The following is a 14,231-nucleotide window of genomic DNA, read 5'->3' as shown; positions in this document are numbered from 1 at the left end:
TCAAAAACAGACACTTGGCTTAAGGAAATAATAGTAGACTAATGCATCTTTTGCTAATAAATTAATAAATATAAACCAAATTATATTTGTTTCTTTCCACAAAACACTTTTAGGCATATGCTGCACACAAATACCCTTTCATTTGTATGAAATTTTATTAGTAGGGGCATTATAAAGATCAGTAAAAATCAGCTCTGGCTAATGAAATGTTCAGTTTGGATTCATTTGGGGGGCAAAAGAGGGGACATTTAGTGCAGGGCTGCAATTATTTTCATTATCAATGAACCTGATGATTATTTATGATCCTTTAGTCTATAAAATGTCAGAAAATTGTGAAAAATTCCCATCAGCACAAGATGGTGTCTTCAAATTGCCTGCTTTGTCCAATTTGTCCAAAGAGTCATTTTATTATTCCAACCTGGAATCAGCCATTCTTTTGCCATTTGGCTTTGAAAAATGACTCAAATGATATATTGATTATCAAAATAGTTGCAGATTAATTAATAGTTTTGGCTTTACATGTTGTCACAGTAGGAGAGAATGTGGCATGTGTCTTGTCAAATTAAGTATGAGTGATAAAACGTGTAATTGAACTCAACTTTTATTTAGCACCTTTCATACAAACATGCAGCCTGAAGTTCTTCACAAAGAATAACAAGAGGAACAAATTGAAAATTGAAACAACACCGACAGAAAGAACAAAAGCTAAAATAAACAACATCAAACACAATTTTGCAAGACTAAAAGTTTCAACAATAAAACAAAATGTTTCAAAAAAATAAAAGTCAAAAGAATAAATAAAAACCAATTATTAAAACATCAAAGCTAAGCTATAACATGACTCCAAATTAAAAAACAGATCAAAAACATAGATAATGAATATTATTTATATAACACTCTTTTAGACTTTAGTGCAATAAATAAAGATTAGCATGACATCTTTCCACCACCGTACTATTTTGAATAGCCTCTCTGTCTCTGTCTCCGGCCGGCAGTAGGATGGAGGTGCATTGTCCTGTGAGTTCAGCCGACACCCAGAGTGAAGACGACCAGGGAGGTGAGATGGAGTGTGAAGAAAACCCTCTGAACTGGCAGAGTCTGGTCAGTCGAGGCGTCCTGGCGAGCTTAACGCCACAGGAGATCAAACGGCAGGAAGTCATCAACGGTGAGTCACTGACATTTCACAGAATTCACAGTGTGACGTGAAAATGAAGAAGCATAAATATATCTTGTCTTGTACGTCTGTCCACCCTCAGAGCTGTTCTATACTGAGCGTGCACACTTGCGGATGCTGAAGGTGTTGGACTGTGTTTTCCAGCAGAGGTTGAACAGGGACAGTATCCTCCCCCCAGAGGACATCAAACACATCTTTATTAACCTGGAGGAAATCATTCAGCTGCATGGTAACGTCATTACCTCACTAATAATACCCCGCACGCTACAGAGGGACGAACACAAATCATAGAACTGATTTGCAAAATGTTTATTTTGAACCTTATAAAATGGTATATATAAAATCCTTTGACATGTTGTTGCTTGCTATTCTCCTTTCCCGAGTTTTTCTTTATTTAACTCTCCAGTAATGCATAAGTAAGTTGAACGCTGATATAGGTCTAAAGTTACAATTATGTGTTCAGTACAAGCTGCATCCTTTCTGTTTTTTTACAGTGTATGATGTTCTAATACTGATTATAGGATTTAGGTTACACACGTTTTGTAGTAGCAATGATTAAATTATGTTTTATAATTGTTGTTAAAGCATGTCATTTTAAAGATATATCTAACTTTTCCGCATTAAAATGTCTGAAATTTACTAGACTTATGTAATAGTATTTTTATAAGTTGTGTTTTATCCCAAATGTTTCCAACAATGTTTAAACCAAGAGCAATCTGTAATTTTATTCAAGCACATATTTATTTATTTGTTTATTTAAAAGGGACAATGTACTTCAATTGACATTTTTTAGTTTACACTCAAAATGTAAATGTGCCAGAGTTAGCAAAAAAGCTAATTTTCATCTGTAGTCCCTTGGCAGGTAAATATATCATCATATTACATTAATAAAAAAGAATGCAAGAAAGATAGACAGCAAATTAAGAAAGAAGGGAAAAGAGAGAGGAACAAAAAAATAAGCACAATACAAAGAAGGGCAGTACCTAGGATGAGGCAATCTATTGTTGATTGCAGTTTTTTTTTTAATCCATCTCTTGAGTGTGGTTTTAAATGATAGATGGTCCGTGTCATTTAATCGCCTGTCGATGGCGTCATATCCCCTTTGTGCATGCGTTAGCATTGTGGTTGTCTGCCAGAAGCTGTTGTGAATTGACTTTTTATCCAGTTTTAAGCCATGTTTTTACGATACAGTTTTCAGATATTGGACTATATATTTTAACCGGATGTAGGATTTTAGTCATTGCATGTCTGGATCTTAAGTTATCAGAGAATCAAGCTGAGCAAACGTCAACAGCAACTCTGCTCGCAGCCGTTAGTAAGGTCAGTAACAACAACAAGATGCTGAATGTGTGTATTTCAGAACTTCTTTTGACATTGCTCCACAGTTTCTGTAACAGAGCAGATGACAGCGATCAGGAAGAGGAGTGAGACGTCGGTGATCGGTCAGATTGCAGATGATCTCCTGGCGTGGGTAAGATCAGTTTCAGATCATGCAGGAGGCAGATTAAAAGCTTTAAAATGTATGATCTATAGGCAGCTGAAAGAGTGGTCTAGAGGAAATGTACATGATCCTGAATTTATCAAGACAACAAGTAAACATGGAGGCGGTTTTTAGTTTGCATTAACAGCAAACAGCATCAACAGCAAATAAAAATGGCTTGTATCTTTATGTATATATAACATCATATTGTGAAGGGTTTGTTCTTACTTAGTGATGTTGAAGCTAAAGGTTGCATTTAGGTTAAAATGTCCATCTAATACATGATCTACACCAGATATGTGAGGTGATGTAACAATTGATATTTATACTGTCACATGCGTTTAAGTTGCTCTGGGTGAAAACATCAGCAACGGTAAATACTGTAGTAAATTCAAATGTAGATGTCCTCTGTTTGTGTATTGATTCCAGTTCAGTGGGGAGGAAGAGGAGAAAATAAAACGAGCAGTGGGAACGTTCTGTAGCAACCAGCCGTCTGCACTGGAGCTCATCAAGAGCAGGCAGAACAAAGACCAGCGGTTCGCTTTATTCATGCAGGTCAGTAACTACAGAATACAGGAAGGAGGGGATTTGTATTTATGCTGAGAAAATCATGATATTATAAACAAACAGAGCTGTGTTCCCTTTTTTTTTTCTTCTTCTTTTTGTTTTGTCTTTTTACAATCAAAGCTTCTTATGAGGTTTCCGAATTACTGTAAGTTTTGAATGTCTGTTGTCATATTTTATATCATAGACTGCCCTGTAAATGCGGGAGTGCAAAATGTTGTTTTTCAAAAGCTAAACACCAACAAATATGGATTGAAGAAGAATATGAATGAATGAATGAATGAATGAATATTTTTTTATTATTGTGTCATGCATACAAGAAAATATGCCCAGCCCACACAGGCTTACAAGACACCATTACCTAGGACAAAGGACCAGATGCCAAAGAATATTTCAATAAATAAAAACATGATTAATCTTTTTTTCAATTGAATTGGACTTTACAATGTTCTGGAGTTATTGTTTGGATGACACGAGTTGAAAAACAATCATACCCAGCCACCACTGGAATCTATTTCTACAAATACTATAGTTAGTTTAGCCTAATCTTTATCTGCAATTATGCAGAAATACAGAGTTTAAACCAAAGATTAAAGCACTAATTATTAGATTTGTTTATTGTATCATATATTATCTGTCATAGAGGTTTATTTCTCCTTCTTGTCTTTATTTCAGGAAGCCATGAGCAACCGTCTGTGTCGCAGGCTGCAGCTTAAAGACATCATTCCTGTAGAAATGCAGAGAGTCACCAAGTACCCACTCCTATTGGACAATATTGCCAAGTACACAGGTATAAACTCGATAGGTATCAATATGATTGCAGGCCTTTTTAAGCTTATGATATTGTTAATAATTTGGATCATTTACAAAGGTTGTACATCAAGCAGCTGTTGGTTTATGTTTGTTTATCTCCCCACAGGAGATGGGGAAGAGAGGGAAAAGGTGAAGAAAGCTGCCAAATGTTGCAAAAAGATCCTCAACCACGTCAACCAGGCTGTCAAAGAGGCTGAGAACAAACAGGTACACACATTAGAATCATTGTAAAACATATATCTGTTAGGGTTTTATGCAATATTTAAGTTTACACTCAAGGTTTTTTAAAGATTAAAACCAACTCTATACCAGCTAAAATAAGTTTGTTCCCCCTCTAATTTCCAGGGTTTGAAAAGCACCTAACATGTTGTGTTTATTTCTCAACAGAGGCTGGAGGAGTATCAGAGAAGGTTAGACCTCTCGTCACTCAAACAGAATGAAAACCCCATGATCCTGGAGCTGAGGGTAAGAAACGAGTTATCATCCCGGAGTCTCTGAAAATATACTGTAAGGTTATGAGCTCAACATAAAGTCTCCCCTGGTGCATCAAATTAAACAAAAGTTGTCAGTGTATGTCTGATTATCTTGTCGTGGGAGATGTTGGGGTTGTAAAAGAAGCTATTTGTTGTCTTTTTTTGTTGAAAATTGATTCTTGTCCTGCAGAATCTGGATCTGACCAAGAAGAAGATGGTGCATGAAGGACCTCTCTCCTGGAAAGTTAATAAAGACAAGACAATTGGTACACACACACACACACACACACACACACACACATACGAGTATATGAGAATAACATTAAAGAAATACAGTATAAACTTTCCACCAGTATATCAATAAAGAGGAGGATGTGCAGATTAACTTACCCCCTCTTATGAAGTTTGTAACACATTGAAATAAAAATGTGGATTGAAATATGGCAGCAGTAGCTCACTTCAAAGGGGCTTGGGAACCGGAGGGTTGCCGGATCAAGTCGCCGCATGGACCAAGTATAGAATGTGTATTGGTAGCTAGAGAGGTGCCAGTTCACCTAAAACCTTTACCTTTATATCTCCCTTTCAGAGCTGTACACAATCCTCCTGGAGGACATCCTGGTTTTACTGCAGAAACAGGACGAGCGTCTGGTCCTCAAATTCCACGGCAAGAATCCGGCCAGCGCCGCTGACACCAAACACATCTTCAGCCCCATCATCAAGCTCAACACTGTCTTGGTTCGTCCAGTGGCAACTGGTAAGAACTACACTGACTCCAAAATGTTTTCTATTTTGTCATTTGATTTAGTGTCTTTAATGGTTTACGTTCTGATTGGCCATCATTTTCATCATCTTCTTCTTTGCATGATTGGCCAACATGGCTTTTGGGTTAGGGTTGTATCGCCGCTTCTTGACAGCGCTTCAATTGTGTTTTTAAGTTTTCATTTGGATGGAGATTTACTTGTGTGGACGGGTATTTGTTTTAAGAATGAAGGCGGGGAAAACCAAGTATTCAAAATACCTGCATATGTGTGGACAAGGCCTTAGTCTTGTGCTTTCTTACTGCTTTTCTTAGTTTGTGTTCATAAAATTCCTGTGTATGCAGTGCATATTAAGTATTATGCATGTAAATGTAACTGTCATGTAATTATTGTTGCATTTTGTCCTCATCAGACAACAAGTCTTTCTTCGTCCTATCCATGTCTGAAAACGGGGCTCAGATCTACGAGCTGATGGCTCAGACGGTGTCTGATCAGAGAACGTAAGTCTCGCACCACAAACCCAAACAACGTGTCATCTGTTTCCCATATCTCATCCTGCTGTATCACCTCCGTTCATCCAGGTGGCAGTGTCTCATCACACAATGTGCCGACACCATGAAGGCCAAACCCCACAGCAGAGACAACACACCTCCAACTCAGTCTGAGTGAGTCCACTAACGCAGCCACTTGCTCCCTAATACTGCGGTTTGATTTAGATTTTTTTCATTGTTTCTAATGCGAGTGTGTTTCAGTGCTGAGCGGGATGCTATTGAGATCATCAAACATGGGATGCCCAAGGCGAGCAAAGATCCTAACAACACATCAAGTGGAAGCATCCACTCCTCAGGTACAGTAGCAGCGGTTGAATTACATTTTTTAATATAAGAATCAATTAGTCAGATTGACAGTTAATCAATTGACATCAATTTGTTCATCATTTGATGATTTTCTGCTTGTGTCTGTTTTTCATATCATTCTAAACTGAATATCTTTTTTTTATTATTTTTTATTTTATTTATCTTTTTGGACTGTTGGTCAGACAAAACAAGCATTTGTTTGACTATTTTCTGACAAACACAAAAAAGCTATGTCTGTTTATTCACTAAATAGTCCATTAATTGAAAAGTATAATGAAAAATTAGTGAATAGAATCATTTAAACAATCATTATTCATCAAGTACACATACCTCGGAATTGAAATAGAGACTAAACTTAACTTCAGGGACTGTGTCACTTCATCAATCAAGAAATTGCAGCAGAGAATGTATTTTTTACACAAACGACCATTTTACATTTAACCATTTTAATGTAAACTGTCAGATTTTTATAAAGGTTAAATCTTTAAAAGATTAAAGAGACTTCTTTAATTCTAAAATCAAAACAAGTAGATACAAGGTCTCTCTTACTTATTCTTTTATTAAACTATCACCCTGTAACATGCCGCTTAATTAGCGGGTAACTTAGCTGGTCACTTTTATACCAAATTTGATTTTGCTGTTGTGGATTGACTGGACTGTGGTTTTTATTTGACTTTATTGTTTATTCTATCTCAATACGATCAAATGCATTGATTATGATTATGTTGTGGTCTTACTGTATTTGTTTTGCTGTGGACCAAACACATTTCTCTGTGTGGGATAACAAAGTTGATTTAAATTTCAAAGAGGTTCACCATCAACACAAACTAACTTTATCTCCATCAGTTACCTCGGCAGAATATTTGAATTTGAACATACCTTATAGCTTGAACTGATTTACATGAAGTATTTCATAGTTTGCATTAGATTAAAAACTAGTTCATTTTTTATATTTAACCTGATGTACGCTATCACCATCTGAATCCAAATCTCAATGCACTCCAGATAAAGATGCCGCCTGTTCTCCAGACATTCAAGCTCCACCGAGTATCAACCCGTTTGATGGCATGAAATCAGAAGATGAGGAAGAGGAGCTGGTCGTGGCAGACAGACAGGAGGGAGAGGAAGATGATGAAGAGGTGGATGAAGCAGAACTCGAGGCTTTCCTGGACGGGCGGCTGGAAGATGGACTGCCTTTCCTGCAGGATGGGTCACATCAAGGCATCGCCATTAAGAACCAAGAGCAGAACACATTCAGCCTACCGTGCTCCAAAGGCGAAGATGCTCTCAGGACGTGTAAGTTACATATGAAAGGGTCAGTTCACCCAAATTGCAAAAACATATTTTTTTACCTACCTCTAATGGTTTCTAGCCACGCACATAGTTTGGGTTTTATCTGCCTAGGCTTTGAGAGTGTAAAAGATTATGAGATGACCTTTACATCAGAAAACAACACATTCTTCTGTGTCCTAGTGGCGATGCTGAAGCAGGCTCTTTTCAACCACATGATAAGCAGAGAGGCAGAGGATGAGAAAGAGGAGACAGAGGAGAGCAAGCAGAGTGGGGCCCGTGGGTGTCCGCTGAGTGCCTCTTTGCCTGGGAGCCCAGAGGGGCCCTCTGAGAGCCGAGCAACTGCAAGTTCGCAGAAAGAAAACCCTCAGCTCCCTTCGGGACACACAGAGCTGTCTGAGATGACCGAACGCAACGGTGAGAGAATAGTTCCATAATCATTCGACAATCGTTCGACATTTTGGGAATTACACTTATTCACTTTCTGGCTGAGTGCTAGATGAGAATATTGATACAGCACTCATATCTGTATGTTAAACATAAGGCTGCAGCCTGCAGCTGATTAGCTTAGCATAAAGACCCTGAAACAGAAGGAAACAGCTAGTGGCAACATGATTTTCTACTGTATTAAACAAACGAGATTTAACGTGCTGGGAGGAGACTAGGGCTGCCAAAATTGGCCAAAAATAACATATGTATATTCCTTCTAAAAAAAACACATAGGTTTAAATATAATCAGATATCTATTTTTGCACATTATGTATACAAGAAGGCAATCTAATACAACTGGAGACATAACTACTTCTTTAGGTTGATTTATTTCAAAATAATCGTGTATTTTAAAATATCTATATACCTACACATTACAAAAGAAACCACTAAAATAATGTCCTATTCCGTAAATCTTAATTTAGAGACTGTAGACCTCTCCTGCGTGCAGGTAGCAGGACATGACGTGGATTACACCGCCTCTTGCCGTTTCTTGCATTTGTCTGATGATTTTGGCTTTGGCCCTTACCCACAGAAGTTAACTCATTGTCTCTCTAGTTTTTTTCATTTTTTGTTGGGCTCTCACAATGGGGGAAACAGCTAGCTTGGAATATAACTAGCTGTTTCCCCCTGTTTCCAGTCTTTATGCTAAGCTAAACTAACCGTCTGCTGGCTGACAGATATAAGAGAGTGGTATCAATTTAAATCGCAGCCCAAAAGTGTATTACCCAAACTATTACTATGTAATAAACCAAAAATATTGTTCCATTTCCATTGCTCTTCTTCTCCACCCAGGGGGTTTTGTGATTCTGGATTTCGGTGGGGGCTCCGAGGAGAGCAGCACTGATGATGATGGGGGAGTGGGAGGTGACGTGGGGATCGACATGAGGAAACTGCTGTCCTCCTCCTCGCAGGCAGGGGGCGGCTGCGGACCCAACCTCAGCAGGCAGCTTATGACCCACCTGCGCCTCCTTCAGGCCGACCTGCAGTATCTGAAGGTACTGCACGCACAGCTGACAGCCTGTTTTAACTGCTTTTACACACTCACAGCCTTGTGAAGAGTCACAAAGAGGTGGGAGAAATCCTGGCTAAAAGTAGTCCTTGTAGTGGACACCGATGGTCTGATGTTGCATGAGATCAGTGATGCTTGTAGACGGGACAAGATGAGCAGGATGAGTATATATCTGCACAAAATGGTTAGTTTTTATTTTGGGTTTACTGGTTTTTGCTCGTTTACCAGATGTTGAATGCCGGGATTTAGAAAATCTGGTCTGTTTTTTTGTGGAAAAATACCTGCAGGATCTTGGGATTGTTTCTTACCATGTTTGTGCTTGTGTGTTTGTGTGCACCTGTGTATTTGAATACTGAAGAATAGTGTATGTACTGAAGCAAAGATGCCCTCTGCAGACCTCGTAAAAGCTACCACGCTACTGTCGTAGCTAAATTGCTGTTATTATAGTAATATTACTATAGTCGTGTACTACTCCTGTGCCAACCCAGTCTCGTGGCAGTTCGTGAAATGGTCACGTTATTTAATCTATTGATTCGTGTTCACGGGGACGTTTTTGTCGGGGTTTTTTTGTGATGGCCAGCAAGAAAATCTAAATTAATGTATTTAAATGGGAAGCATATGTTGTGATCACAGCACGACTATGGCAGCGAGTAGTATGAAATGCCAAATATCTGTCGCGCGTTCCCTACAAGACTTATAACCATCAGTGACCATCAAATGTAACAATAACATGGTCTTAGCTGGATTGCTCTCCTAAACAACTTAGTTTACTTTTATCTAAATAGTGAAAAACTAGTGTTAACAGGCAGACAAATGCACAGTGTCAGTATGACTTTAAAAAAGGCCACTATTAGTATAAAGTGAATAATCTAAAATAAGGTAAAAGACTCGTTTCACAGCAATAAACTTATGGAAACTGCCCGATGACTCTGAGGCAATGTGTGAAGTGAGTCAGAATTATATAAAAACTTTTTTTCAACGTTTTGCGTCATCTGTTTTTGTTTCGTTGTGGTGATCTGTTTCCAGGATGTGGAGATGAAGTACAACGAGCTGCGACAAACGCACAGCGACACAGCTACTGACTCCGATGACAACAATGGTGTGTTTCACTTCTCTCAGTCTTTTAAAACAGTCAATGATGAAGCCAACATTTATCTTTTGTACATTTACAGTGAATCTCAAACACTTTTGTTTGATATTTTTCAGATGGGATTCAGTGATGAAAGACTTCCTTCTCTCTCGGTCGTACGAGTTTCATGCCACTCCTTGATTACTTTCTTCCGGAATAATCTTTGACTGTTTAACACTGGTGTCGCCAAAAATAATGGAGGCTTAATGTCTGATCTCCCACTTCAGGCATGTATCAGTGGAAGACATTATCCTCATTATTAGGAATGTTCCACTGCAAACTCAAAATCCTTCTGAGAAGAGACTCTGTGGAATTACCTGAGGACAGTTCAGTTGCTTTTTTTGCTATAATAATAATAATAATAATAATAATCAACTGCATAAATGATCTCAAACACTGGAGATATGAAATGGAAAAAGGGTCAGCGTCGAGTGTGTGACGTCACACACACGTACAAAAAATATTTAAAAAAAAATAAGAGACCTTAAGGAACGAAAAGACATAATGAAGACCAGAATAATTCTCTGAGGACCAAGAAGGTAGATTGTCTTGTTCAGGACTCACTGCTGTAAGCTTGATATAACATCCTGCAATAAGAAACAAGAGACAACCACTAAGGTCAATTTTCAGTCCAGCACACCACAATAGTTGAACATGCTTAAAGATGGACTACCTTATTTTGTAACACCACTGAAAAACTGTTAAATGCCAAAAACTCCTCAACACACTGATTATGTTTTTAAATTTGGCACCATTCACAGAAATTATACAAGAGGCTTTTATCATCCATTCCTACCATAGCCAAATGTTTCCAAAAGTATTTTTGTGTTTTATGTCTTTAGCCTAGCTTAGCATAACGGTGTGTTTACACCAAACGTGAAGCTAACTTTTCGTGCGGCGCGATTACATGAAGAGTTGATGCTAAATTCTTGTCATTAGTGACGCCGTGTTGCAAAAGCCTAAAAGCATTGAGATTCTCCTGCATAGCATAGCCCTGATCCATCCAAACTCCATTCAGAAAACAAGCATTTTATGCCGATTTGTTTTACAATGATATTTTTATGATATGGTTATTTCGGCATCCTTTTGATCCGTTTATGGCAATTAAATCATAGCAAAATCTGTACCTCGAGTAGCTCTGGAAGCGGCAGTTCCTGGAGAAGGCAGTGAAATTCACCGAGCTGGATGAGGTTATGAACCCAGACACGACGGGGTTTGGTTTTCCGACGTATCTGGGACTTCCACATCGGGTACAAATCTGCGATATTATTTATTTTAGCCATAGTTGATGACGGAGGGAAACATTGTTGGTGCCTAAACCGGCGCGTCTCGCGCAAATGATGCGAATAAACACAAATGATCCCAATATACATCCCACGGTCGGCGAAAATTTGCTTTTGCGGTTGGTGTGAACTAGCCTGGTCCTACCAGACTCTCGTACATTTCATTTGTACAGAGAGTCTGGCCACTCTCCATTTACAAGTGTTAACTTCCTTGAAGGCGGCTACTCTGTTGAAGTTTAAAACTATTGGATCTGCGCAGAGCCACTCTTGATCTGCCATAACCAATCGCTAGCGTTTGGTCCTGACGTCGGCTTAGCATCGCTAGCATTCGCCTTAGCCAACTCCTTCACCGCTAACGGAGCGAGCTGGAAAATCAAACTTTTCCCGAACCCCATGGGGAGGAGGGCCACAACATCACGGCCCCCAACACAACTCAGCAAAGATTGTTCTTGCTCGGGCTTTAACTTCTGGATATTCGGCAGCGTTGCCACAACGGACCGAATGGCTTTGCTCGCATCTTTCTCCGCCGCCATTATGGAACTACAACTCAAATTAGCGCACAACGTCATCATTCTCAGCAGCTCCCTCTGTTCACTGATTGGACCGGTAAAGATTTGTCCGAATATACCGCAAACCCAGACGTAGTACTGAATGAAAATTAAAATTGAGCGGAAGTACGTAGGAGGGCGGAGCCAGGCTAAGTGTGAACAGAGCATTAAACTGGAATTGATGCGAAACAGCTAGCCTGACTCATTTACTAATTAACATGTTGAATCTTGTTTGTTTCATCGGTACACAAATATAAATGTAAAAAAGAAGAGTTTAGGTTTTAAGGGGATTCACTTTCAATGTCTTTGATGAACCCTCAAATGGCGACCCATGCTATAGTTCCAAGCTGTTACGCCACACACAAAAAATGCTTTTACATTTCTGTATGTATTACTGTTAATTCGTGAGCTTTAGAAGTGTGTAAGTGTTTTTTTTTTTTTTTTTTTTTTTTTTTACTTTTAACAAAGGCTAACCATTTCCCGCTACTTCCAGTCCTTGTGCTAAGCTAGGCTAACCATGTCCTGAATCCAGCTCTGTACTTGTGATATCGATCTTCCCGTCTTAGTCTCGGGGAAAAAAGAAAAATAATTAAGTATTCCTAATAAGTATTCCTTCAAGCACTTGAATTATACCATTTTAAAATGGTTATAAGAGGATTGTGCATGTAAAATCTAATTTCTTGTCCAGGGTGATAAACTCATTTTATTTGGGGACTAGCTGCAAATTTCCAACGAAAAATTGTAAAAATGTGCAAAGCCTTTGACCGTTTCAGTAATGTTTGTTTACTGGTTGACTTTTTGGTTTGAATGAATAGTATACACATGTAATGCTGTGCAGAGGCGGACATTTAAATCCCAGATTTGAAATGTCCTATAGCACTTGAATGTAGCATAATATAGCAAACAAATGATCCAGATCACTGCCTGTTCAGCCAAATTCATAATTACTTAACAACAAACAAACCAAACACAAGGATGAACAGACAGATGGAGGTAGTTTAAATAAATCTATGTTGTTCAAATGAAGTTTAGCACCATGCAACAAGAGAGCAGATTTGGCAAATACTTCTTTATGTCCTATCTGTTTTATCAGGGGTGCTTACTAATGATTGCACATAGAAATACAATATAATCTGTAAATCCTGAGCTGGTAGAAATGCAGCTATAAAAAGAATTATTGTGTGTAACTGCTAGTGTTTTTCCTGTAGCACAATATAATAGATACTACAAGCTTTCAGAGTGTGTGCACATGTGAATTTATTGAATTGAACTTTATTGTAGAATTAATTTTCTATTTGTATTCCAGATTTTTTTTGTTGTGCTGTACACTTTGAACTACTTCAATCTTTTCCCCCTGAAGTATTGTGAGGAGTATTTTTCTCCAGGATCATTTCTGCAACAGGCTACTTATAAAAGCCTGTTATCCCCTTTTAGGCACAACGATTCACTCATCAAACCTCTGCACTGTCTTTAATAGTTGGACTGAAAAGACTCAAATATTCTCTGGCCACAAGACTGCACAGATGACATTATGGCTATGATTTTTTTTAGTTGAATATACAAAAAATTTAAAAAGACAAAAACAAACCTAAAAAGAATATATAGACAAAAAGAGATTGTTATGGTTTTAAATGTAAAGGAATATGCTGTACAAATTTGACTGTATATCAAAGGTTTTGTGTTGTTTTTTTACACCATTTAATCATGTAATGTTTTAACACAAACTACTTAAAAAGAGGGTAAAGCATTAATCTGTTTTATAAATGTTCTATTCAAAATGTTCTAGTTTTATTACATTGCTATTAACACTGTTATAACATGTTTGTTGAGAACACAAATGGCTCTTTTGAGCGAGGTTTAAAGCTGATATGTGGTGAAATTGAATGGAAAGAAAAAGGGTCATTTTATATTTAGTTGGTCTTTTGTGGGGAGTGGGGTTTGATGATGATGATGGCATTATCTAAAACCAGTTTCTGAACTCCATCTGTAGCTGGGACACGAGCAGCATTAAAGGAACAATCCACTCTGAATTTAACTGTAAACAAGGTATCTGCAGGTCTTGAAAAGTCTTAAAAGAATGGAATTCAGTCTCCACATTAAAAAATATAAAAAGTCTTAAATTCAATTGACAAATGTCAGCTTTCCGTAGACATTAAAAGATGTTTTGTATCCCATTGCTGGCTGTCAGGAGACGTTACACATTTATTAAAGGTGCTGTAGGTAGGATTGTGAAGATCCAGGATTTAGCCAAAAAATGTGATCATTGACAACTTCTCAGTCCCTCCCCCTTTTCTGCTAAAGCCCAAAATGGTCTCCTAAGCCCCTCCCCCCACAAGGGAGAATGAATGTGTGGGCAGGAGC

The 14,231-nt window shown here is 38.2% G+C and overlaps 1 protein-coding gene across 5 annotated transcripts in view; it reads left to right on the top strand.

The window, feature by feature from the left end:
* The window catches only part of arhgef12b (Rho guanine nucleotide exchange factor (GEF) 12b), a 91,621-nt gene extending 80,103 nt beyond the window's left edge, over window positions 1–11,518 (top strand). For 4 of the 5 annotated variants that reach the window (XM_028595472.1, XM_028595473.1, XM_028595471.1 and 1 more), the window contains 17 exons: window positions 996–1,165; window positions 1,257–1,403; window positions 2,560–2,645; window positions 3,084–3,209; window positions 3,894–4,008; window positions 4,138–4,238; window positions 4,419–4,496; window positions 4,695–4,770; window positions 5,091–5,258; window positions 5,675–5,762; window positions 5,844–5,927; window positions 6,015–6,109; window positions 7,125–7,415; window positions 7,593–7,826; window positions 8,694–8,896; window positions 9,937–10,009; window positions 10,117–11,518. In XM_028595472.1, the coding sequence (XP_028451273.1) occupies window positions 996–1,165; window positions 1,257–1,403; window positions 2,560–2,645; window positions 3,084–3,209; window positions 3,894–4,008; window positions 4,138–4,238; window positions 4,419–4,496; window positions 4,695–4,770; window positions 5,091–5,258; window positions 5,675–5,762; window positions 5,844–5,927; window positions 6,015–6,109; window positions 7,125–7,415; window positions 7,593–7,826; window positions 8,694–8,896; window positions 9,937–10,009; window positions 10,117–10,130 (2,149 nt within the window). In that variant the 3' untranslated portion in view covers window positions 10,131–11,518. The remainder of the gene's footprint in view (window positions 1–995; window positions 1,166–1,256; window positions 1,404–2,559; window positions 2,646–3,083; window positions 3,210–3,893; window positions 4,009–4,137; window positions 4,239–4,418; window positions 4,497–4,694; window positions 4,771–5,090; window positions 5,259–5,674; window positions 5,763–5,843; window positions 5,928–6,014; window positions 6,110–7,124; window positions 7,416–7,592; window positions 7,827–8,693; window positions 8,897–9,936; window positions 10,010–10,116) is intronic. The other variant, XM_028595474.1, reaches the window with a different exon arrangement.
* The last annotated feature ends 2,713 nt before the right edge of the window (window positions 11,519–14,231 follow it).

This window comes from Perca flavescens, chromosome 13 (genome assembly GCF_004354835.1).
Source record: "Perca flavescens isolate YP-PL-M2 chromosome 13, PFLA_1.0, whole genome shotgun sequence".
NCBI classification, from domain to species: Eukaryota; Metazoa; Chordata; class Actinopteri; order Perciformes; family Percidae; genus Perca; species Perca flavescens.
The sequence above is the reverse complement of the archived record's forward strand: the minus strand, read 5'-3'. Positions and strand labels throughout refer to the sequence as shown.